The following is a 25193-nucleotide window of genomic DNA, read 5'->3' on the forward strand; positions in this document are numbered from 1 at the left end:
ATCCAGCTCTCAGTCATTCATCTCTCGGGGAGAGGAGAGGAAACTACAACAGGACGGGAAAAGAGACAGACCTTGAACAGAAACAAAAGGAAGATTTCTTTTTAAAAGTTCTATGTTCAGTCTTCAGAAGCCTCTCACTTCAACCTGCAGCTGCAGTTTTCCTTTTTTTAATCATCATTTCTTTTTACACCCTGAAATATTGTCCTGCTACATCACATCGCTCCTTCTACTCTGCATGGAGATACTTCCCCTTCTTCTTCTCCTGCTGCAACTTAGGACACTTTTCTCTCTCTGAAAACTGCAGATTTAACAACTAATACGCCAAAACTGCCTGTTTTTGAAAGGATCCCTACATCAAAAGCCCCTCTTGCAACTTAAATGTCCTTAATACTTGGACAGAGATAGTGGAGACCGTCAATGCAGCGTGCGTAAAAGGGACTGGTTGTTTTTTCGGGGAGGTGTAGGAGGAGGCGACTTCAGGAGGACGTACCGGGATCAGAGTGCTCCTGGAAGAGCTCCGGGAAGAGGAGGAAGAGGAGGAGGAGGAGGGTGCGTCACGTTGCGAGAGAGAGAGAGAGAGAGCATCCTCCCTACAAACACACACCCTTAAGACAACAGAGCTACAGTAATCTTATAAAATTTCTGGGAAAATCATTTAAGTATTTTGGCTAAATAACCTCTTGCAATATCATAAAGTAAAATTAAAACATCACAAAAAAAATTGCAAAAGTAAATACAGCTCAAGTTAAATTTACCGAGTTGTATAGACATACTACAAGTAATCAAAAGGTATATTATAGGAATACTATAGTTTATTAGTCAGAGGCACACACGGACACCCAGGACGCCCCAGCACGCCGCCGCAGAATGGATCTCCCACCAATCAGAGGTAATCATAAATTCATCCTGTCGCAATCCGATCTGCTGATGAACTATTGATGATTTGCGTGACCTTGGAATGAAAAAGTTCCTTAGGGAATTTTTTTATGGTATAAGGAATTATTCAAAAGGTTTGAGTGTCTTTGCAAACAGCAATTCTATCTTGAAATAGGATTTTAGTTCAGCTTTTTTACTTAATATATAGGTCGCGGATGTGGGGGTTCTACAGATTTCCCTGCAGAAAGAAAAACTTAAAACTGCAGAGATTTTAAGGGAATATGATAAAGAGACATTAAGTATGGCTCTATATTCTACAAGGCATGCAAAAAAAAATTAAATAAACAGGCGATTCATGGCTCTAAAAACTTTGTGGAAGCCAATTGCATGGACAGTTCCAACAGGATTGACTGGGCGTTTGTAATTTTGGAATCCACAAATATTTGCACATACAAAAAGTTATGCCCTATTTTTGTGCAACATTGCTAAAGATTTGTGGTAATTTCTTACCTTAAGAGTGGGATAAAGTTGTTTCTTTCTTTACTGAAAAGAAATTAGAAAAATATCTTGTAAGATCAAGCTGAGATGGACGTACAAGTCCAAACTCACAAGATCTGGAAACAGAAAAGTGTGCAGAAGAGGACCACCTGGTTTATTAACTGAACAGGTAATCCCAGGTCATTCCTTAATGTTTTCACCTCCCAAATCTTCTGCAGGCAAGACGAGTAGAAAGGTGACTTTTGATTATGGTAGCCAAATTGACTGTGTGACGAGTGCGGCTAGTGACGACTTGTACAAATGCTTTAAATCATAAACTGATATATATTTCTTCCCCTGCCTGGGTTTCCACCTCATGTATAGTGGCTGTTGGGTGGGGAAATATTCAGGGAAGGATGGGTTTGTAATCGTGTGAACTGGAACCTCCCTCACCCCTGGTGGACAGATTGGTCCAAGCTATCGTTTTATTATCGGTGAAGGTGAATTAGTCACGTTCTGCACAGTCACATGCAATTCATGTTTTTAATGACTTCTGGAGAAAGTTCGTCAACTTTGAGAAAAGTCACATGACACATTTCTGCCAGAGTGAAATAATCATTTTTAGTGATTGTTTGACTGCATGTTAAAATTAGTCTTCCTGTGTTTTAGCAGTTGCTGTGTGTGTGTGTGTGTGTGTGTGTGTGTGTGTGTGTGTGTGTGTGTGTGTGTGTGTGTGTGAGTGTTATGGGGACATGTGGGGTTGGGATTGATTGTCCTCAAGGTCGGATGCAGAATGTCAATACCCATCTCCGCTGGGGTGGGACTGGAGGGGCGGGTGGAGGAGCAAATGATGGGGCGGAATGATGGGGGGAGGGAGAGAGAGAAAGAAAGTGAATGGGATGAGAGGAGTGGTATTGTTAGGCAGAGGGACTGACCATGGATGGATGGATGGATGGATGGGAGGGGACAGTATGCGTGGAGCAGAGGAACATGGCGGATAGATGAACGAATGATGAAATGGATGCATGGTTAGATGGATGTGGGGGGACGGAGGAATGAATTGAGATGGGGGGATGTTTATGCCACAGCAGAGGAGCTAATGCACTGACTAATGTGCTATAGAACCACAAACTTTGTGGAAAGAGAGAGAAAAGATTCATAGTTAAAGTACTTTGTAAAAAACAACAGAAAAGCCTGGACTTTCAACTCATTTTATACCTTATGTCTTAAAGTGTAGTCCCTCCAAAGGCCACTAGATGTCACAAGGAAAAAAACAGGATTGTATTTAAGGGGCCAGGGGGGAAAAAGTCACTCTGTAGCAAAGTTTACACTGTTAACCTTATGCATTTATTGCTCAGTTCTGATTTGTTTTTTGTTTTTTTTGCTGTTTATCTGACTTTTTAAATGTTGTCAATATCAGATTCCAGCATGAACTGGTCCTGAACTGACCTGCATGCACAGAAGAACAATAAATAAGAAGTGACATGCAGCACACTTTCACATGGAAGTAAACATGGAGGAAACTTATGTCAGGGTTTACAGTTTCATGTATGAGTTGATATGCAGTGGAAGCAAGCAAATTCATGAGCAGGTGACACTGATAATAAAAAAAGCCAAATCTCTAATTATGTTTTTTGTTTGCGCTGCTATGAAAAGCAAAACAGATCTGCATCACAATATGAGTCTAAGACCAAAATAAATAAATAAATGAGCTTTGAACAACTTTTACTTCAGTCTGAACGTAGCCTTTGGGTACAAATTAAATTCACTGTTTTCCTATTACAAGTGATCAGCAGTTGATCAATTAGCCAATTTTTAAATAATATTTGGCAACTATTTTAAAAATTACACAACTGTTGAAGTCACTTGCCAAGCAAAAGATCAAGACTCTGAGAAAAGTGAGATTTTCATGCAAAGTTGTGAATTTGTGTCAAACTTACGATTATGTGATGGAGGACAGCTCCTCCTAATATAATGGAAACTATTGGGACTAAACAGCAAAAACAAGTAGTATCGTAAGTAGTATTATTCAGACTGATTTAGAACATCTGAAGAATTAAATTTCAAATCCAGGTGGTCAACAGTTCTGACTTCAAGTTTCAGCTCTAGTGTACAGCAACAACAAAAAAAAGCAACAAATATGTGCTTATAATGTTAACTGAAAGTTGGGTTTCACAATGATATCTGGAGCATTAATGTTTGTGTTTTGTATGTGTATGAGCAATGACATTTTAATTTGCTTTACAAAAAATAATCACTAAAGTACAAGTTGAAAGCCTCACCTCTCTTTAAAAAAAACAAACAAAAACTGTTCAATTTAAACACAATCAACTGACAATTGGACAGGAAGCTACAATATTTAACAAATGATGGAACTACAGAGACAGATGTTGCCAACAGTTACTCATTCATGGAAAGCAAACTGAAAAGCCAACATAGGTCAAACACCACTTGATGAATAAACGAGGGAGCAAATCATGCTCATCTAAAATTTCAGGAACTTGCATCACACTCCCACTGTTGCCAAACTCTGACCTTGCAGGATGCAGCCTGCTCTCCCAAAAGCTCCTGTAATGACAGTTGCTTTTTGTCTCTTTGGACAGAAAGTGAGAGGAATATTTTTTTCTGACACAAAAGAAATTGGAGAAGCTAATTAAAGTCAACTTTTCAAAAACTTTAACACCAAAGGGCAGTGGCAACAGTGTTGTCAGAACTATGGCAATCACTGTTCTGTAAATGTTCAGTGCCTCCACTCGGCCAGTCACTTGCTATTTCATTACCGGCATACCATCATTCCCTTAACACTGCATATGGAAAAGTCATTTACATAAACTCTTTGGAAAGATACCCTGCACTGACCCAGATTCAGTTAGAAAGGTAACTTTTTTTTTTATTGAAATCTTCAATTTTAACTACAGTTGAAACCAAAACTTAAACATAAATATATCAGCCTGAAAATTGCAGTTTGTGCTGCTATCACAAAATTCAAAGTGGAGGTAAAGCACTGCCAACACATTCCCATCCCAAGTCATAATGTATTGCCGCATTAATGTGGACCTGTGCGTCTACATATCACGCTTTAGGTATCAATCGTGCAATAACATGCTGCATCTGACTGACTGCATTCGCAGCTGATGCCATCCAGCAGTGTATCATATAGGTGCGAAAGGTGGCTTTTGGTGCCTGGCTCTTGCGCCGAAATCACTGCAAAAGCTGCAGCATTTGACAACATCAGAAAGAGAACAGGCTTGTACTACAGAGTGAACGTTACAAAAAGTCTTTCCAAGAATAAGAGATTTGATTCTCTGCCTGAACCTGATTAAGCCAGACCCGAAACGCTGGGCTCAGGACGGGTCACAATTTCTTAACTTACTTATTCACTTATTCCCAGACTGTTGAGCTTTCAATAAATGCACCCAGTGGTCAAACATGTGCACTACTGTACGTGTAACCACACCCAAAACTGATGTTGCCGGGTCCTGGAATACAGTTGTACATCACTGCAGCCAGGTGGGAAGTTAAACCAGAGATACTTAGTAAAATTCAGATTTTAATTCAAATTTTAAGCTGCTTTTTAACCCTTTGAAACCTGAGCAAATTGACTTGATAATTACCAAAAACATGGGAAGAAGGCAGAAATTACCCCGAAATTAGCAAGAAATTATTATGACAAATACCTGAAAATTAGTAAGAAGAAACGAGGAAAAAAAGGGAACAAAAAGTAAAAACAGCAAAATGACTCGGAAAAGGTCTTTAAAAAATTGAATTTTGGAACATATTTTTAAATCTTTAATTATGATAATTGTTCCTTAACATTTTCCTACTCATTTTTCCCTATGGCTTTTTAAAAATAATTTTCTAAATCTACTTATTTCTTGAAATTTATTGAACATTGCTTAAAAATAAACTGTATTGAACATTTCTTACCAAGTTGGTTATTGCCCTTTTTCCTCATGTTTTGGGATGTTTGAAAGAGATTGCACCAATTTGTTTAGGGTTCAAAGCTTTAAATAATTGTGAAATTCTTCTGAAAACAGTAAAAGAAAAGTGATGTTGCTCCAGGTTTCAAAGGGTTAAATAAAAAACATTGACAATAATTTCTGAAAAACAGTCTGGTGAGAAGGTTATTTTTTCTTTTCCAAGCAGTGAGAAAAGACCTTGAAGACAAGATCCAGTACAACCTTTGTGCGACTGAACAGCTGCAGCTATTCCATTAGAATTATTACTTCATGATTTAGCTTGACAACTCAACAGAATTGTTAAGTGACAATCTGGAGTTTATCGATCTGTGTAAATATGTCGTCAAATAATAAAAGAGCCGATACTCCTCACGCTTTCCTTTTCTTGTTTTGACATTCTCCATCTCTCTCTCCACACATCTGGCTCCACCACTTTCATTTAAGTCATTATTAATCTCACCATCCCTCATTCATTCACTGCCTCTTTCCTTCCTCTTTTCCTCCGTCCCCTCTCGTTCTCCCCTCCTCTCTCCCCCCTGCCTGGACTTGCTGGTCGGCAGTGTCTATTTCAGTCTTTCCGTTGGGGTCAGATTCGGCACATCCGGTATCTCATCCAGTTTATTGTCATTCAATCCTGCTGTGCTCCCAGAGGGCATCAGGAGGAGGACCCCTGGGTCTTAGTGCCTGACGGGCCCCATACACGCACACACAGTCACACACTCAGAAAATCTGGCAGCTCTAAATGCTTTGACCCTGAGAATCTGCTGGTTTTAATGTATTTACACAGGAAAAAAGTGATATTTCCTCCATGTACCAGAAGTTTAACAGAGACAATATTTTGATTCCTTCTTGGATTCATTAGATCAGAATCTGACAATCTGACAAACAATCATCCTGACCTGACGGAGACTCAAAAGGGTCAAAATGTTGTCTCTGTTGAACGTTTGTGACATGGAGTTAGTGTGCAGGTGTTTCTTTTTCTTTGTTTTCTGATAGCCTTGCACCTATGGGTTGTGTGCATAATAACTCCCTTTTAAATGTTCGTATAAACATGTTATTTCGCAATATTTCTTCTTTTACACTGTTGTTAAAGCTCTTTGTGAGGACTTCACACACTAGTGACACACTTGTCAGACTTTGCAACTACATTTACAACGTCTATTACTCCTGTTACACTTTTAATGGCATTAGACAGCAAACAGACATATTTTTTAAACACTAAATCAAAAATACACAACTTTGGATTTGTAAAGCTACAACAAACGATGACGAGTACAAACCTGAAGTGGAACTATGGGGCACAATGCTTTTGAAGTGGTCATGGATCCATTTTGTTTCTAAAAAACAGAGCCTGGACCCAGCTCCAGGGGCAAAGGGGGTCCAAGTGATCTCTAGTCTGATTCGGTTGGGTAGGGTCCTGTTCTTTTGCCGTAGGTCTTTGGAGTGGTCTGTGTTAAGGGTGGGTTGTGGTCTTTTATGCTAGGACTCTGGAAATACAAACTATGTTTTGTGTTTTGCTTGTCACAGTGATTGGCACATCTAGGTGATTGTCTCAAATGTGCAGTCGCATTTTGGATGTGTTTCCATTCATACACCCTACAACGGTGGTGCAATGCTGACATACTGTCAGTGTCTTAGACAAAACTCTCTCTCCGCTTAGCTGAAAAGAAACTTCCAGCTCCAGTCTTTCATTTGCACTTGTCATAGTGTGACTGACTTATACACTAATAGGCTTGTAATGCTAACCTCAGCACATTTAGCTAACTGTGCATAGCAAACAAATCAGTGCATAATTCTCACTTGTGAACTTTGGTTCAGCTTTTCGTGCATTAATCGACATACCGTGTATCCTGCATGATTGGACAGTGACCCCTGTACCGTGCCATGAATACATGAACCACTACAACCCAACTCCGTTTTTTTGCACATGAGCTTGCGTAGGTTCTTCACTGGTCTGTTTCAGAGCATATCGAAAATGTTGGACCCAGTAAGATGTCTAGTTCTTAGCATTCTGAAATATTTTTGGCAAAATTTATACAGCATGCTCTAGTTTTATCGATAGGAAAAGAACGTGGGTATCGGACTACTCTGCAAAACCCCAAATTACCCTCAATGGTAACATTTTTCACTACCAGTGCTGATGTAAATAAAGTTTTTGCTTTTTGCAAGTTGTGCATTCCAACATTAAGCTCATTGAAAAATGGTGGTCATGGCAAATAAGCTATGGTTATTGGCCGGAAACTAAATAGATAATGTTTGGAAGATTGTGGTTGCAGTTATTTATATGTAATATTTAAACACTCAGTACTGATGTTTTAACACTAGCAGTAGTAATAGTAGTAGTAGTAATGCTCACATCAGGATCAGAATTTGCATACAATAATATCTCTTATCTAAATAGGTTAATAGGGACAGAACTGAAGGTCTCAGGCTCATTTCAGATGCCCAATTATGTGCAAAGTCCATCCATCACAATATTTTTGGCTTGGCTACTGATCCAGATATTCTTTAGAGTCATTTTTTTATGCGGTTTATTTTGGAGGCATGATGTTCTCATGGCAGTTTCACACGGCATCGCTATGGCGCTCAGCTGAGAATCCCACCTGCATTGATCTGCTGCCGAAAACTAAATACAGAAAAGCAGCTGGTACCAAAAGTGAGTTGAGCGGTCCGAACCATGCAGTGGAAATAAGGCATTAGTGGGAGTGGAGTTGCACTGGAGGAGCTTTGATTCATGACCTGCACCCCTGCCTGGTGTTGTTGGACAGCTTTTCCTGCGGTCAGAACTTTTTGTCTCCCTGAATGCACATAGATTAAATATTTATCTTTTTTTAAAAAAGATACATTTTCCAAAACGTATTGTTTTAAAGTACTTGTTGGGTTATTCAGTTGCTGTGATGGTTATTGCTGCCAAGTCTTATTTCTTATAACAAACTTCCAATGCGCTCCTTAAAGAATAATACTTCGGAGAGAAAGAGAGACAAAAAGGCCAAAAAGCAGTGAGGAGCAAGAGACATAAAGGGAGTGAAGGACAGCAGAAGATGGATGAAAGTGGAGAGTGAAGGGAGGCGGTGAAGGTGATGCGAGGGGAGGAGAGGATAGGGAGAGAAATGAGAGGAAGGGAGGAGAGAGGAGACGACGACAGGAAAGAAGTAGAGAGGGCAACCCCTCCTCATTCCAAGGCAAAGGGTCACTGCAGTCAGTTTTAAAATAGCCTGAAACCATGATGTCACTGGTGAGAGATGCAGTGATGCTCTGTCCATTAAACTAAAATCGACCATCGGCAGGTTGAGTCCAGACTCAGCGGAAGTTAGGGAGACGAGAGATCAGCACAGCTTATAGGTTGCTGTTAACTCTTGAATAGGAAGCTTTGGACCTGAAAATGAAATTTGTACTTAAAAAGGGCACAGCTTTTTAGTCAGCTACAGAACAGCACTATCAGAAGACCATAAATAAGCTCATGAATGTCGCAAAACACTCCACCAAGTAACAAATACATGTGTTTGCTGTTTTTTAGCTCCAGTTCATTTAAGTATTTAAGCTCATGTTTGAATAATAATATACAACATTTACATACAGATAGGCTAATTATACTGCTAAGCAAAACATTCTAATTTTATATTATGTTGTTGCTTTTATAGTTTCTGCTTAATTTGACACAGGTAGAGGAGCAACTGGATATCGTTAGAATGAGAAAATTATAAAGATAGAGGGAAATAACAGGGTTTCTGTTGGGTTCACTGAGTTAAATTTCAAGCTTTCAGACTTTTTTAAAACACAGAGAATGATATTTAATTCAGTTTCATTTCCCAGCCAAGTATTTATTACATTTTCACTGTAAAATCTGACAAGTTTATTTTACTTAAAAAAAAGATTGCCTTGAAAAGGGAAATCTAATAAAGCTATTATTGTAAAGATGTACATGCACTGTTGCTGCAATCCCACCTTTAGTTTCAGCCTTAGCAATATCGTCATTGGGGGGAACCAAATCTGCTGGGGTTGAGCCATGTTCTGCTGCATTGACAAACTACATGCAGAACTCTATTTAATGCAGAAATTATACTAAAACTGATGGTAATAATAATAATGGCTTTTTTCAGTTTAGTTTAGTTTGTTTTATTTGGAAATAATTTGTTCAGACAGTGATTTGTAGTTGCCTATTGTATAACAAATTTTTTTGGTTTATATTTATGGTTTATATTGGGGGGTATTTCAACATTGGACGAATTTATATAATAATTATGTCAGCAAGCACTCAGATACTTTTTTCATTAATGACTTTTTAATACTCAGGCCTCTTTTTAGGGAAACTAAATTGAGTGATTTAGTCCTTACTTGTAAGTTACAGTGCAGACAGAAGCCTCAGTTCAAACCTGGCAGTGTAAATGGTGATTGGGCAGCAGAGACAGTGAGTGTATACAGTGTGTGTTTTTGTGGAACAGAGTGATGGAGTGTGTATCTGTGTGTGTGTGTGTGTGTGTGTGTGTGTGTGTGTGTCAGGGCAGAGGCTCAGTCATGACTGATACTCCCTCAGCACAAAGGTCCATCCTCAGGTTACCACTGACGGCCTCTTGAAACACCAGCTCTCTCTCTCTCTGTGACTGTTTCTCTCTCTTAGTTTGGATCGCTTCACTGACATTCATCTTTTCATTTTTACACAATGCAATCTTTAGGAAATCATCACAGAGGGAAAGACACTCATAAATCTAAAACTTGTTTTTTTTTAAATGTGATGATGCTGTTGAGCACCAGTTAAAGAGAGAGACACACACAGAGGACGGATCCTGTCTCCTCTGAGCCAGATGGATTATCTAACAAAATAAAACACTCACTGTCAGCCATGTTGGTTCAGTTTTATTCATAAACCTGCTTCCCCTGAACCACCTTTGCATCTGTGGGAGCATCAATGCTGAGGAATGTACTGCATGTGATATGAATGCAGATTAAAATAAACTGGTGGAAAAGATGACTCCAAAATGTACCAGAAGAGCTATTGAGGATTACTGAACTGACCTATCTATTAAACTCTGACCCAGGAACCCAAACAGCAAAAAAGGGTCTGTCAGTACATTTACACAACGTTAGAAAAAGTAGAATTATTGCTATGTTAGTCCAACTGAAACCATACAAAATCAAATTTCTAGAAGTCAGACTATCACACTCAGATAAGAGTTAGAGGTTGATTTACTCACTCATGTAGACATGTCAACTGGACCTGTGCTGGGTTTTGACCCAGAAGTCAAGAAAATTCATAAATTCATAAAAGAAAGCTGAGAAAATCAAAAAAAGAAGAAGGGAAAAAAAAACAAGACGAATGTACAAAGTAAAGTGTAGAGTACATACAAAACATGTAACCTGGTGCCACTTGCTTAATTGTTTGGTATGTGATGGACAAAAGGTCCAATAGCAACTAGCTGAAAGGGGGCATATTGCCAGGCGGGCATACTTTGATCAATGAATCAATTCTCCCCCGATGCTTGTATACTGGGACAAGGACAGTAGCCCATCTGAACGTCCTAAATAAGCTTTAATTTAACTGTGCATGTAAACATACTAAGTGACTCTTGGTCTTCTGTAATAGAGGTGCTGGAGCGTTTTGCATATCTGTGCCCATCGTGCCCATTGTTTGATAATCTGCTTGTGAGAAGACCAATTTTTTTTTGACAAAAATTTGTTGTTTAGAAAAATTTTGTTATTATGGAAAAAAGTGTTTTGCTTTGAGTCAAACTTTATTGTCAGAGTTATCTCTACCTCTTATAGCAGAAACACAACCAGCACTTTTTCAGGTGTAACGGAGCAAGGGTGGTTTGGGGAAAAAAAAAAAGAAAAAACCTGCATTTACAAATAGCAGACTTTTAGATCAAATATTCTCTGATTTAAATCAGAAAATTGGCCACCAACATTTCAAATAGTGGATTGCATAGTATTTGAGGAAAAACTTGTTACAGGGGCCATATTTGGTAAAGGGGGTGGGGCTATAGAGGAGCGAGGGGTGGCTCCGATGCATAGACTGTAGTAACACCTCACAGACAGCCTGTCACTCAAAACCACCACACACTTAATTATGCATAAAGTTAAGCCTTAATAACATTTAAATAGGTGAGATATAGTATATAGCGTGCATGAATGAGGAAACTGGATCAGAACCATTTTTTGTACCAGGCTGTAAAAATGTCTGCTGTAAAGTTGAGAATTTGGGAATAGTGTGACACCATTGCTTAGACTTCATCCCTTTGCACAAGCACATGAGAAACAAAACAAACTCACAAAAAACTCGCTCCACAGGGAACCTTTAACACACGTGACATAAAAACACACACTACCCTCAGCTCCACTGGTAATATGAGAGGGAAGGGTGCTGCCCGCTCCGCCCTCCACCATCCTCTGACAGACACACACACACACACACACACACACACACACACACACACACACACACACACACACACACACACACACACACACACACAGAGCTCTCATCCCAGCTGTTGTTGCCAGAGGATTGATAACAGACACTCCCCAGCAGAGCCAGACTGAGCATCATTACCCAAAACAACTGTGGCAGTCGGCACAGCCAATCAGTGGAGCCAATTCAGGTACTGGGGCTGACATCGGAGCCAATGAGACAGATGTTGACTCCCTTCCCAGTTCTTGCTAGAAATAGTGTTTTAAAAAATGTATAAAATAGTCAGTATTTCTCAAGTTGGTATCTTGTGGGAAAATTTAGTTTGAATTTACACAGCCCAAGAAAATGTTGGCATTGTAAATTTCTGCAAACTACAAATCCGTTACATTTGCATGTTTTATACATATAGTATCAATGTTTCTAGTGATGTTGTAAATAGGCTGAGTAAGGTGAGATGCCTGCGAATCTGCAGACCAATGCTCCAGACCATCAGTCGCTGCTGTTTTTCTGCCAGGGATAGTCGTATAAAAATGCCTTTTTTTAACTGAGACATCTCTGAGTTTCCAGCAGAGATTCTGACCCGAGGTACAGTTATTTCGAGCTAAAACATGACCTTTTCCTAAACCTAACCAAGTTTCAGAGTATTAACTTAAAAATAATGTGTAAATGTAAGCTATCTGTAGTTTGCAGAAACGAACAATGCCAACTTTTTATTTGCTTTGTTAATCTTAATTTAACCAGCATAGATGGATTATTTTTGTTAATTTTAGACATTTTTTTTATGTTAAAAAGTTTTTAAAAAAGATTTGTTTCCATAACTCCAGATGATGCCAGAACAAAAGTCCACAATCCAAAGTTATTCAGTTTACAGTAATAAAGAACAAACTAAAGATGCTGATCATTACGTTTAATAAGTGAAACCAGTCGATTTACAAGTGACAAAACTGTTTTTGAATTTTTGGATGATCAGTTTATCAGTTTATTGTTTCAACACTCTCTTTTAGATGACTTTAGACTTGAGGTAAACCATAACGTTTTTTTTTCCTATCCAAGGCGCCGTAGTCTCTATCATTTTTGTACATGACTTGCATTATTTGTGCCGCAATTGGGGGAGTTGGCTCAACCAGTCAGTAAATATGAGGTCATGGAAATGCACGGCAGGCCTCTTCTTTTTAACAATTAGATGGTCTGATAGGCGGGCAGAGTATGAGCGAGCCGCGGCCACCGCTCTGCCTGATGAGATTAGTCACCAGGACTTCTCCTCTCTCCTCCGACTAATTTGAAAATGCATCCTCATCTAACCAACCTGGGCCTTCTTATCTGCTCCTTTATAGCTGGACCTCTGGAAGGAGGACAGATACAGAGAGACGCTAGAGGGGAGAGCACCTTCATGCTCAGGCTTTGTTGAAAAAAAAAAATAGACTCTCCTTGGAAAGACTGGAGGACAGGAAGAGAGTTTTTGGTTTGTTTTATTTTTGTTTTTACAATCTGGCTTGCTAATCACCTCTCCTTCCCTTCCAGTGATGGATTGCCATTCTTGGGTTTCATCCACGTCCCCCATCCCTTCTGTTAGCTGCTCTCTTATTGCTTTTGCACTCCATTTTCCTGAGGCCACTTGTTTGTCTGTTTTTCTACTCTCTGTAATTAACTGTGTTGCTGCACATTGCAGTGCAACAATACGATGTGATTGATAATCGATTGACATTTTCAGTGACATTTGACATATTTTACACAGTAGTTTTTGATTTGATGTCACACTGAACCGTTAATCAGTTAATTTCACAGCTGAAACGATTATTGAATTAATCGATTAGAGAGAGAGAAGCTGATCAATTTTGAAAGTTGATTATCCCTTAAATATTTTTTTCTATGCAATGCTTGCACCGTTTTTTTGTTTTCTAGTAAAAGAATTATATATTTTAGGCCTGTTTGTTTGACAAAACAAGCAATTTGAACTTGTACTCTGGGAAACTGTAATTTTTCAACAATTTTTTCACGTTATAGACCAAAATGATTTCTTGAAGAGTCAATTAAGAGTAAATTAATAGTACACAATGCCAACAAACATTAGCTGCAGCCCTGATATGAACCAACACCACTGATAGTGAACATCAATGCTGTTGCTGCTGAATTGATGTCCCGGCATGCACAGGGCAAGAACACACCCGGCTGGATGTTATGAGGACAAAAACAGACTGTGACTGCCGAGCACTGTGATGTCATCTTTGGATTTTAGGTTAATAATTGATTTTTGGTTTCTGCCTCTGCCCAGCAACTGCTCACAGGGTTCCTGCTATATGTGCAAATTACACACATCTTCCCCTGTTTTACATTCCACAATAAAAAAAAGGTGGGATTTTTCTTTTCTGTAAAGGGGGTGGAACAAAGAACTCCCACACCCTGTCTGCTAAACATGCAATAATAAGAAAAGTTTTAGAAGAAGAAAACAAGGAACAAGCTTGGAGATGCATGCAAACATCTTCTTTTCAAAAACATGGTTTCTCTTTCAGTTTTAAACCCGTACTGACAGAAAGTTAAAGAAGTATTTCACTGATACCACAAGAGTCCTCTCATAAAACTAGGCTGTCTCTGCAGTAGAAAGATGCAAATACTTTTGAAATTGGTGCTAAATGATGAGAAAAAACTTAGAAAAAGGATGCTTTTGCTCAAGAGGTACAAAACCTACAACTACCAGAGTGCAAAAACAATGCATCGTGCATAGTGACCCTCCCTTACTTATAACACCCATCTTAGATCTGCAGACACATTTTCAGGTACTTTTGCAGAACAATAATCCAATCTTAAAAGGAAGCATGAAAACAAATGACTTGCTAAGACCAAGCAGAGAAACACAAAGGTCAGATTGTTGAAAAGAAACTACTTTGTATAACATCCATCTATGTCTGAAAGCACACGTGTTTATGGCTGTTCAGAATAGTCACACTCAAAGTTTGAGAGGGAAATTTGAATGACTCCTTCTTTCTCACATCCACACACCTGGCCAATCACTGGGTGTGAATGTCGAATTGTCATTTTCTTAAAGTTACAAAAAATGTTTGATGAAAAGACAAAATGTTTTTTGTTGTTCTAGTAGGTCAGTGTAGATGTGAACTGCAAGAAAAATGATCCATAAAAATTTATCTGGGCAAAAAATCTTTGATACATTAACAGTGTATTATGGATTCACATGGACGTGGCCTGAGATGGTTATTTGCTGCCGCTTCCTCTTATCTCCCTCCTCCATCTAATCTCATGATCTGTGCTGCTTTAAATGCATTTCCATTTGGCCTCATTACTCTCTGAGAGGACCGGCACCATGTGAGGAGCAAGCCAGCTATCTCTCCCCCTTGGCCACTTGGCAAGACTGCAGTTTCTTTGTGTATGTACAGCTGAGCATGAGTGTGTGTGTGTGTGTGAGTGTGTGTGTGAGTGTGTGTTGGTCAGGGATAGTTCCTACTGTTTTTCATAGCACACACAAATACAAAAAAACACACAGTTCTGTCTTTTCATTCAGGGATCATGTGATGTCTGAGCAGGGAATCAAATCAGCTTCATATTCAACTAGACTTAGAGCTTTTATTGAATTTATTCTTTTTTGCTCATATATTTACTGCAGTTGAAGCAAATTTACATTCACCTCTTAAAGCATTTAGCTACAGTATTACAATGCACTATGATGCTACTTCATGCAGAGAGCAACCTCTGTATGTACCTTCGACTATTATTTTATTTCGTTTTTTTAACATATTGAAACCTTTAACCCCCTGAAACCTGAGCAAATTCGCTTCATCTCAAATCAACATGTCAGGCAATGAACAACTTCACACGAAATTACCCCAAATTAGCAAGGAATTAGTAAAAAGTGAAAAGAAAATTACCTGAAAATTGTAACAAAACAAATAAAAAATACAAAAGCTTGAAAAAGTGATAAAAATGTAAGTGTAAAACTTAAAATATATAATTCTGATTAAATAATTATTTTTTTATTATTATTATAATATTTTCTTCTGGACATCTCTTGTCAAATTGCTCATTGCCTTTTCAGCCATGTTTTCAGATCACACCAATTTGCTCAGGTCTCAAAAGGTCTAAATGAAAGATGTCCAAACGTAACACAAGAAACTGGTGTCGTCCAGGTTTCAATGGGTTAAACCAAATCTACTCAACACTGTAGATACACTAATGTACACGGTTTAATTACAATCAACTTTTACATCACGGTATACCTTGAAACCTGTATATTGCTGCAATTAGACTAGGAACCATGCACCTGTCAAGAGTTTTATTAATTATTATCAAAATACTGGAAAAATTCATCTCATCTTTTAGAAACATGTACCAGTTACTCCAGATAATAACACTTTTCAGTGGAACACAGTTCAAAAGGAAATACTCCAATAGTTTTTACTCAGAGTTTTTCAATGGTTTTTACTTCTTTAAATGGGCAGATATTGGTAGCCAGTAAAGAAACCACGTCCTAGCATCTCTGTATGGCTCCAGCATTGATCTATGGCTGCTGCCTGGATGGTACCACAGACCACAACCAAGTAAACTTTATATGCATCAAATGATCTTCTAAAATACTGCACCTTTTCAATGAGATTTTGCTAAATGAGAACCATTAAACTAACTGTAACCATCCCATAGTAGCCAATCTGCTGATTTATAGACAGAATTAGTATTAAACCTGTGACTTTACAGTTCCTTTCTGGTCTTTCTAGCTGCTTGGTGACGCTGCCCGGCTCTCTGTCTGCAGGTGGGTTTCCTCCGTGGCAGCAGCAGCTGTGTTCAACAGATGCTAAATTACAGTGTGGACCTCATGGCTGTATCTCTCTGGCTCTGGCAGGCTAATAATAGCGTTAGCCTGAGCAGCGGAGAACCTCAGCGGTCATGATGACATGGCTGATGGTTGTGTGGATGCTGCGCTGCCAAAATCCATTTTTGATCAAGTGCCGCTTAAATATTGGGAAAGTAATAGGCTACTGTTTGCTGTATGTAATGTGGTATCCGCTCTCTGCCAATAATTTGTGATTTTTATGACACTTTAGTTGCCATATTCAGTACTTCTCAGAATGTAGTATGCTTTTTATTGCTCAATAAGCATATATAATGCTATAACTGGAGTTGGTGGCACAAATCAATGACTCAATGAGTGTTTGGTCAGATGTTCTGTTTTGATTTTTTTTCACCTGTTTAAAGAAAAATAAGATTTTAAGTGGTAAACCTCTTTACGCACAGCGTTTGCGTAAGTCAGTGTTTGTGTGCTGTATTCTCAGAGCTCATCTGTCAGTCAAGCATAAGGCAGGACTATGATTTCTTCCTTTGGGTTTCCTGCTAATGCAGTTTGACGTTCTGTCGGTCATACTTCTTGGTGTCTAGCCATTGTGGCTTTGGAAAAAAATAGGAAAATCTTTTTCTGTTTTAGAGCATCAGTTCCCATGAACTGAGGATGTGTTTAGAACGGCAAATGGAAATCTTCTCATGGAACAGAGAACGGAGAAAAATTGCCCAAAATCCTCTTGTATCATGTCATTTCGAGTTAAAATAAATGCATGCATTTTTATATGAAAATGTTCTGGATTATAATTGCCAAACATTCACTGGATGTTGTATATTTTTTAACATTGAATAGCCTTGTTTTTTAGATTATTTGTCAGAACAGGCTATTTGAAGATGTGCATTTAAGCTGTAGAACCTTTCATATGTTTATGTAACTAAGTCATAAATTACAGTGAATTTTCATCAAAACTTTGTGATAAACATGGTTATAAATATGACATAAGAGCGCTAGGTCTGAATTCTGAGAGAATTTGAAGGCTTTTAACAGCAATGTTTCAAATAGGTTGCTTTTCGGCTTTACTTAGTAGCTATGGTAAGATAAAAACCACACAAACAGCATTAAAGTCATCATCACTAACCATTGTTGCTTCCTGTCTCTGTGTGTTTGCAGGTTTATCTGATGTGCCGTGAGCGTTGGGAGCACCTTGCCCCAGCCCCGGCCTGCAGCCCCGGTGCCACCCAGCCTGGCTCACCAGGATGGACCCTGCTCATTCTTTTAGGATGGAGCTGGATGGGCTGGACCTCCAGCAGGTCCCAGTGCTGTCGCTCGACCAGATACGTGCCATCCGGGCCAACAATGACTATGTGGAGAGGCCTGTGGCACTGGAACCGGCATCCCAGTCTGGATTTTTCTATGCCCATGATGACCGTTACCCTCATTATCCCCACTACCCCCAGCCTTCCTTCCACTCGGCCCTGCCCCGCAGCCAAAGTCAGCAGCAACATGCTCACATGTCCCACCTGAGCCGTTCCAGTACCATAAGCTCTTCCATGTCTCGGACCAGTGCCACCTCAGACCAGCGGCTACTGGCGGGTTTGACACCATCTCACTCTGGCCTTGGTCCGGTGATCCGTTCTCAGCCTAAAGGAGAACTCAAGTCTGACACTTCCTTTGGAAAAGGCCTGACAGAGGACGAGGCTGAGGTGGGCCGTCATTTGTTCATCTGCGAGCGGTGTGGTCGCTGTAAGTGCCAAGAGTGCTGCGCCCCCCGCCGCCTGCCTTCCTGTTGGGCCTGCGGACAGCGCTGTCTGTGCTCCGCTGAAAGTGCCGTGGAGTATGGCACCTGCTTGTGCTGTGTTAAAGGCCTGTTCTACCACTGCTCTGCCCAGGATGACGAGGATAACTGTGCTGACCGGCCATGCTCTTGCGCTCCAGCCCACGCCTGTGCCCGCTGGGGCACCATGGGGCTGCTGGCGCTCTGCCTGCCCTGCCTCTGCTGCTACCCCCCTGCCAGGCTGTGCCTTGCCATGTGCCAGTGTGCCCACGACCGCACCACGCGCCCCGGCTGCAGGTGCAGTAACACCAACACTGTGTGCCGCAAGATTTCAGCCTCTAACCCTAACCCTGGTCATCCCTCGCTCCGCAGCAAGGCCTTAGAGAAGCCGTTATGACAGGCCTGGAAGGGGGCCAGGTAAATACATTTCCCCTAAGCCGTCGCCAAAGCAACGCTGTCGCCAATCAACAGTGCCACAGCTAAAATTGTGACGGCAATGCCATTGTGATCCATCTACCTACATACGAAAAGCCAACCAACCCACCAACCCACCGTGAAGTGTTGTTCACCTAATGTACCTTGAATTTACTTCATCTCCAGCTCAGGAGGGACCAAAGCTTTACTGTGCCTGTTCATGTTGGAGACTTAATGCCTAAAAACAAATCTCAGCCTGAAGAAGATGCTGTCGTGCTTTGCTGGACTGCCCTTCAACCTTAACCAAGACATCCAGACAGGAACCGCCTCTCTCTGCATTCTGTGGTGCAATGTGGACGTATTTGAATCTATTTATTTACTGTTGACCCTCCTTCCTCCCCACCCTCTGCAAAGAGAATGCACAGAGCACTGAGATGGGCGATGGCCCAAATCAGGAAGGAAAGATGCCTGTGGCGATGTGTACGGTCTATGCCAACAGAGTTTCTGTCCTCTAAAAAATGAGAATCAGGAGACGCATGGGAGATCAAGGACTTAGACCACAGTGACATTCAGAAAACTCCACAAAAGGTTGAAGATGAATGCATGAAGAAACCAACGGTGTGCCTCGGTGCATATCTGACTGGGACTTTTAGCAAAGCACCAAGGCATTAAGTGAGAACAAAAACACTTGTAACACATCTGTAACAACAGTTTGACACCAAAAAAAGGGACCATGCACTGTATGAACTGAGTGAATTTCAATGCTATTAAGCTCATTTGTAAAGGAAAAGCACTGTGAGGTAGATGGACAATGTTTTCCCCATCAGCCAAGAGCTGAATGGGGGATTATTTAACCAGAGGGAGGGTGCATCCATTGTCATCAGGCAGCGTGTGTGTGTGGGTGTGTGTGTCTGTGTGTCCTCCTACTGTTCAACAACCTGTGTATGTAGAAGCGGTGTGTATGTTGTTTTGTCAGCATAAGAAGCCTCCTTTGTCTTATTTTTAGCAGTGCTGCTTCAGTGGAGCTCTGAGAGTCTGGTCGGGTTTCCTCCCGAAGTCAGTCTGTCGCCAAACCTCCCTCCTCTGACCGACCTCCTTCACTGCCCCCACCTCCATCCTTCTCTCCTCCTCCTCTGCTCCACCAAATCTACTCATCCTCGAATCAAATGCTTTTTTCTCTGGGCCATCTTTGTGTGTCACTTTCATTCAGACAGTCGGTTGGTACCTTTATCCTGAATCACTTAATATGGAAAAGCAATAGATTCACAATCGTAACACAAATCCTGACCCCATGGAAGTTCAAAGATAACATTTGCACAAAGCTTCACTACTTGAAAAAGTTATTTTGCTTCAATGAAATTATACTAGGGAAACTAAGCAAAATGCTAAGTTTCCCACCATTCCTACCAAACTTCAGCCAAATTGTCCAAATTTGTAGAAATATTTGGTTATTTCAGTTATTTCCATCATCTTGCTACAGTATGCAACAAGCTATGTTGCACCTCTGCCTGTTCACAGTCATCACAGCTGTATGAGGTAGCAGTAGCAGCCGCTTTTCAAAATGCTTTTTTGGGGGGTGGATGCTCTTATAGGTTGTCAGGGCGATTGCAGTGGGATGGTGAGAAAGCAGCTGTTATTCACAAGAGATGCTCTGCTTTCGTGAGGCAGGCTCTTGCAGGTCGATTGTAATAGTGATTGCTATGGTGGTTTGAAAGCAGATTTAAGTGTAATCCAGCGTGACTTTTAGCACTGAAAGCAAGCTCCTATAGGTTTTGGGTGTTAGGTGAAGTCCAGAGGACTGCTAATCCAATAGGACCAAATAAAAGTCTGTTAATGCTCATGATACTGAAATTGAAAAAAATCAAAACAAGCTTTTAAAGAAAGGTATTGATTTAATTGTCACGTTTTTTTGATTGTGGTGGAACTTGCCGCAACAACTCCAAGCAAACTAATTACCCTGCAATTGAGGTTAGCACAACACTCTGCTAGTTGGCCATTCTAAAATTGAAGTTGTGCGGCTTTGATGACCTTTGAGTATCCCAGCAGTCTGTCAGGGATGACCCCACCCATTCTCAGAAGCTCAAGTGGGGAAGATGCTTTGAGAATATGGCCTAAGAAACTTTATCAGCTTAACGAGACTTGACTCAGGTCTATCAAATAAGAAGTCCTTTAGGGCTGCTAGAGAGTCATATTTAGTTGCCCTCTACATACTGCTCTATAATGTGTTGCTTCCAGGACAGAAAATTCAAATCTTCCAGCAAGTGGCTCAAAAAGACAATTTTTTTTTTTTCTCTTTTGAAATTATAACACAAAAAGAAAAACAACCTAAACCAACCAGCGAAAGCCAGCTGACAAGAGGCGTCTATTTCCCACACACCCATATATCCCTCCTGCCTCATCCGTCTCTCCTCTTACGCTCAGAGGGCTAAAAGCCTCCAGTTCCTGGTCCACAGAGAGTTGATCAAACAGGCAATTAGCTTCATGATAGCTCTTAATGGGCCGGAGAAGAATGGAGCGTGGGAGGGAGGGAAGTGAGGGGACAGGATGAGTGGAGTTGTGGTGTTTGGCAGATGGACAGCTGATGGGGAGAGAGGGATGCTGGGAGGAAAGAGAAAAGGGAAAGGTTGGATAAAGGGCAAGAAAAGAGAAAGAGAGGATGTTGATGTTGGCGTTTGGTCAGATGGAGAAGATGCATGCTCGAAAAAAGTGAGCAATGTAACTTTTTTAGTTTTTTTCCCTTTGGTTGCTTCTGCTAAATTTATTCAGCACTTCAGGTACACAGATCAAATGTAATGTAAATGCAACAGTGCATGGCTTTTCTAGGAGTGAAAAGCTGATAAAAACAACACACACACACAGCTGTCAGGTGTATGAGTGTGTATGCATGTACATGTATTCAAGCGTGTGTTCATGTTTGGATCCATATGGGCTTTTCTCTGTGTGTGCGTGTCAGGGTGCATCACATAAGCACAGACACACACACACTGACCTGATTTGTTAAATCTTACTTTGCTATATTTTTATATGTAAATATGGGCTAATAACTGTATAACTATTTTTATTCTGCTTTATTTTGTTTCTATGAGAGTGATATTATTATGGCCGTCTTCCACAATAGTGACTATTTACTTATTTACTGTCCACTTTTAAACAATTTAGGCACTTTTGGGGCAACTCTGAGAGCAAACGTTGAACATAAGAAAATGTTATTGCATTAATTCATAACCATGGCTCTGAGTATAGCTAAGCACGATGGCTTACTTTTGAACCTACCGAGACCTAAAACATCTTTAGCATTAAAAAGCTGAGCTCTTTTAATTCATCCCTTTTCTCTCTGCTGGCATGGAAGCAAACAAAAGTAGGATTTGTCTAGCAATTATTCTCAGATATGAAAAATCAGTGAAAATATAGCAACCTATATTTTTTAATTCAGGCATTTGGGTTTATTTCTCACCAGTATATTATCATGAAATAATACAAAAATAAGCAGGGCTCAGTAAAGAGTGAGATACATTTTTTTAGGGTATTACTGTTTGCTTTCAGTTTGTTGTCCCAAATGTTTCTGTGCTCATCACTGTTTCACTTTGATAGGCAGGTTGGCAACTGTGGAGGACACACGCAGTTTAAATATACCTTTTTTTCCTTTTAATGTTGCAACTTTCTCCACTTTAAAAAAACAAATTCTCACCCCCAACTCGATAATACAAATGCTTGGTCGGTGGCCCTTCATTTCAAAATATGGCGCACTAGGTACCCCTCCTGCATCAGGTTTGGACGTTCAGGGACAGTGTGTCAATTAACCCTTGTTACATAAATAATTTCTTTTCAAAACAGACTTCAATTTTCACAGGAATTGTACAATTTTCGCTCTCAAATGCATACACTCTTAAAAAAAACTTTGAATTTAGGTAAAGAAACTTTTAGGTTCACTTATTTAGGTTTAGGCAACAGTTAGAAAAAAACATTATGGTTTGTCGTGAAAAAAAAAAGTTTGTTACGAACATTACATAACGTCACATTACATAATGTCACATTGCAAACGTCACTTGACATAAGTCACTAGTTAGTATGCTAACTATAGTAGCACACTATGTCATATTACTATACTATAAAAATAAACCAACTGACTTTTAGTTTCACACTCAACACATCAGCGGGCTCCGGGGTGAAAGTCCAGTGATCTTTTTGACCAATCCACCTCCCCTCCCGCCCACTTAATGCAGATTTTCTTGCTCTTCATACCACAATCGTTCCCCAGAGTGTCAACAAAGTGCAAAGCCACGGCCTTCTCACACAACCACTAAAGGGTACCACGGTGCGTTGGTGTCTGATGCCTTGGGCCACTCACTAAGCGTAGCTATTTGATGAGTTAGGAGTGAGACCTGGTTGCTTTTTGTGTTACTTATAGCATTATTTAATTAATATTATTGGCAACCAAAATTCATAATCTATGACACCTATAAATGCAAACAACTAAAATGACATAATGTCCACAACAATGCTGATGAATTTGAAAACCTAAGTTTTTTAAAAAAAACATTTTTTAACCACCTAAAGCAGAACAAATGGATTGGATTGGATTGGAAAATGCCAGTCCTATCTTGTCATGTTGACAAAAAGGAGACACCAAGCTTTTCCAAAATACTGATGCAAGATGGGAAAATAAAAAAAATGCTGGCATAATTTGTCCTGCATGCATGCTCTATGGATGACAACGCTTCAAAACCACTTGGCAGCCATATGCAGGCGTGCGCGTAAAACTGACCTGCCTGATAGAAGAAAACAAACACATTTCTATTGTTGTGGTGTTTGAAAACAACAATGTGAACAGAAAACTTTGAAAATGAACACTTTGTTTTCAAATGTAGCCGCATTACTGTGGTCATGGCCTTAGATGGCTTCTACACACACACATACACGCACACACACACACACACACTGACACACACACAGTCTCCTCTTCATTGGCTGGATGACTTCAGTCAGATTTTGGTGCTTGGAGAGATGACTTGAGGAACATTCATTTGTACCCGGATTGTTTTCTATCAGAACTACGACAACATTACGGAGGAAAATGTTGCATACGTTTTAACTATTTATGTTTCATCTGTATTCAGAATAACTTTCAAATATTTACAGTGATAGCGGTCCAATCATAACCGGTTTAGTGGCTAATATTTTGTATGTACTACAGATACACACAGAGTGGTGAAAGCACAATATATTTTGTTTCCTAAAATCATCTTATAAAGTGCAAGTAAATACATTTTTACTTACATTTTAAAATGACCCAAATTAAAATTAAGGTTTTTCAAGGGCACTGATGAAGAAGTTAGTTAGTGAGATAATGAAGTTGCATGTGGCACCAATAAATTAAAAGGAAGTAATTAGAAATAAGGGAAATTACAGCTATTGTGATGACAACACTTGCAACATCTTTGAGTAGTTTTGGGGGGGGATTTATCTCTTAGTCAAGTCAAAAACTTTTTTAATGGCAGCCTTTACTAGTGTGCAACCTCCACATTAAACTGCTGTTGACTGCACTGTGTATCTCTGTATGTACAAAGAAAGTATCCCATTATATAGATATTTTAATTTCCTAAATGTTTCCGAAACGTTTCTGACATTCCTCCCTCAGATCCAGAGCTGGTGTCAGGAACCTGTCTGATGCTGTACGTACGCAGGCTGCCACTATAACCACTCAACTTCTCCTCTTGTGTCTTAGCAAGCATCGCTTTTGGTACAAATTGGCATCTTGTATGTTGTAAAAGAATTTAAGGAGAGTATATGGAACAAATATATATAGAAATCTATCTAAAATGAATATATTATATATGGAACAATACGCATTTCACACTTTCTGTTTTATTGCTGATATTGCTTCATGGATATTTATTTAAATGGTTGCAACAATAGCGGTAACAATAATCTTGAGGATGGTGTTGATGAGCGAAGTATTTATTTTACAGTGATCAGAGGAGATGGAGAGCACCAATGTTGTTATTTGTCTTTTGATTTGGTTTATTTGTTCCTCTTGGTGTGGTGTGGCTGCTGCTACCCTCCTGGCAAAAGATGAACCAATAAAAAGGAATTTCCAAACAAAACAAATGTGTGCGTTGACTGACTTTCTGTCTAACTGTTCCATCTCATCACCAAAGATGCATTAATGACATTTAAATCCTTAATATATGTTGTTTGGGTTCACACACCTTCTTTGTTGGTTTAAAACAGGCATGTCAAACCGGTCCACAGGGGGGCCGGTGTGGCTGCAGGTTTTGTTTCCAACCAAGTAGCAGCACACCAGACTTGACTCATTTAATCAACTGATCTCCGTCTTCAGACAGTTGATTGGTCAAACTGTGTGCTCTTGGTTGGTTGGCACAAAAACCTGCAGCCACACCGGCCCCCCTGTGGACCAGTTTGACATGCCTGGTTTAAAATGTCTGGTGTTCAGTAAGCCAGCCAAAAGGAAAGAATATAGATGAAAACTTCGGAAACCTCAGGGAG

General features: G+C 39.9%; 1 protein-coding gene and 1 long non-coding RNA gene across 2 annotated transcripts in view; one reads left to right on the forward strand and one right to left on the reverse strand.

The window, feature by feature from the left end:
- Positions 1 to 24794, forward strand: LOC121952411 (protein sprouty homolog 3). Its single transcript, XM_042499074.2, has 2 exons — positions 1 to 889; positions 17669 to 24794. Exon 2 carries the CDS (start codon positions 17755 to 17757, stop codon positions 18667 to 18669), a length of 915 nt encoding a protein of 304 aa, XP_042355008.2. The 5' UTR covers positions 1 to 889; positions 17669 to 17754; the 3' UTR covers positions 18670 to 24794.
- Positions 1 to 25193, reverse strand: part of LOC148187213 (uncharacterized) — a 51688-nt gene that overhangs the window by 12408 nt on the left and 14087 nt on the right. The window lies entirely within an intron of this gene.

Source organism: Plectropomus leopardus, chromosome 15, assembly GCF_026936395.1.
Source record: "Plectropomus leopardus strain MGB_pleo_1.0 chromosome 15, ASM2693639v1, whole genome shotgun sequence".
In the NCBI taxonomy this organism is placed as follows: Eukaryota; Metazoa; Chordata; class Actinopteri; order Perciformes; family Serranidae; genus Plectropomus; species Plectropomus leopardus.

What these genes read in the sequence shown, in the direction of transcription:
- LOC121952411 (XM_042499074.2), top strand. Translation starts at nt 17,755, where the DNA reads ATGGACCCTGCTCATTCTTTTAGGATGGAGCTGGATGGGCTGGACCTC.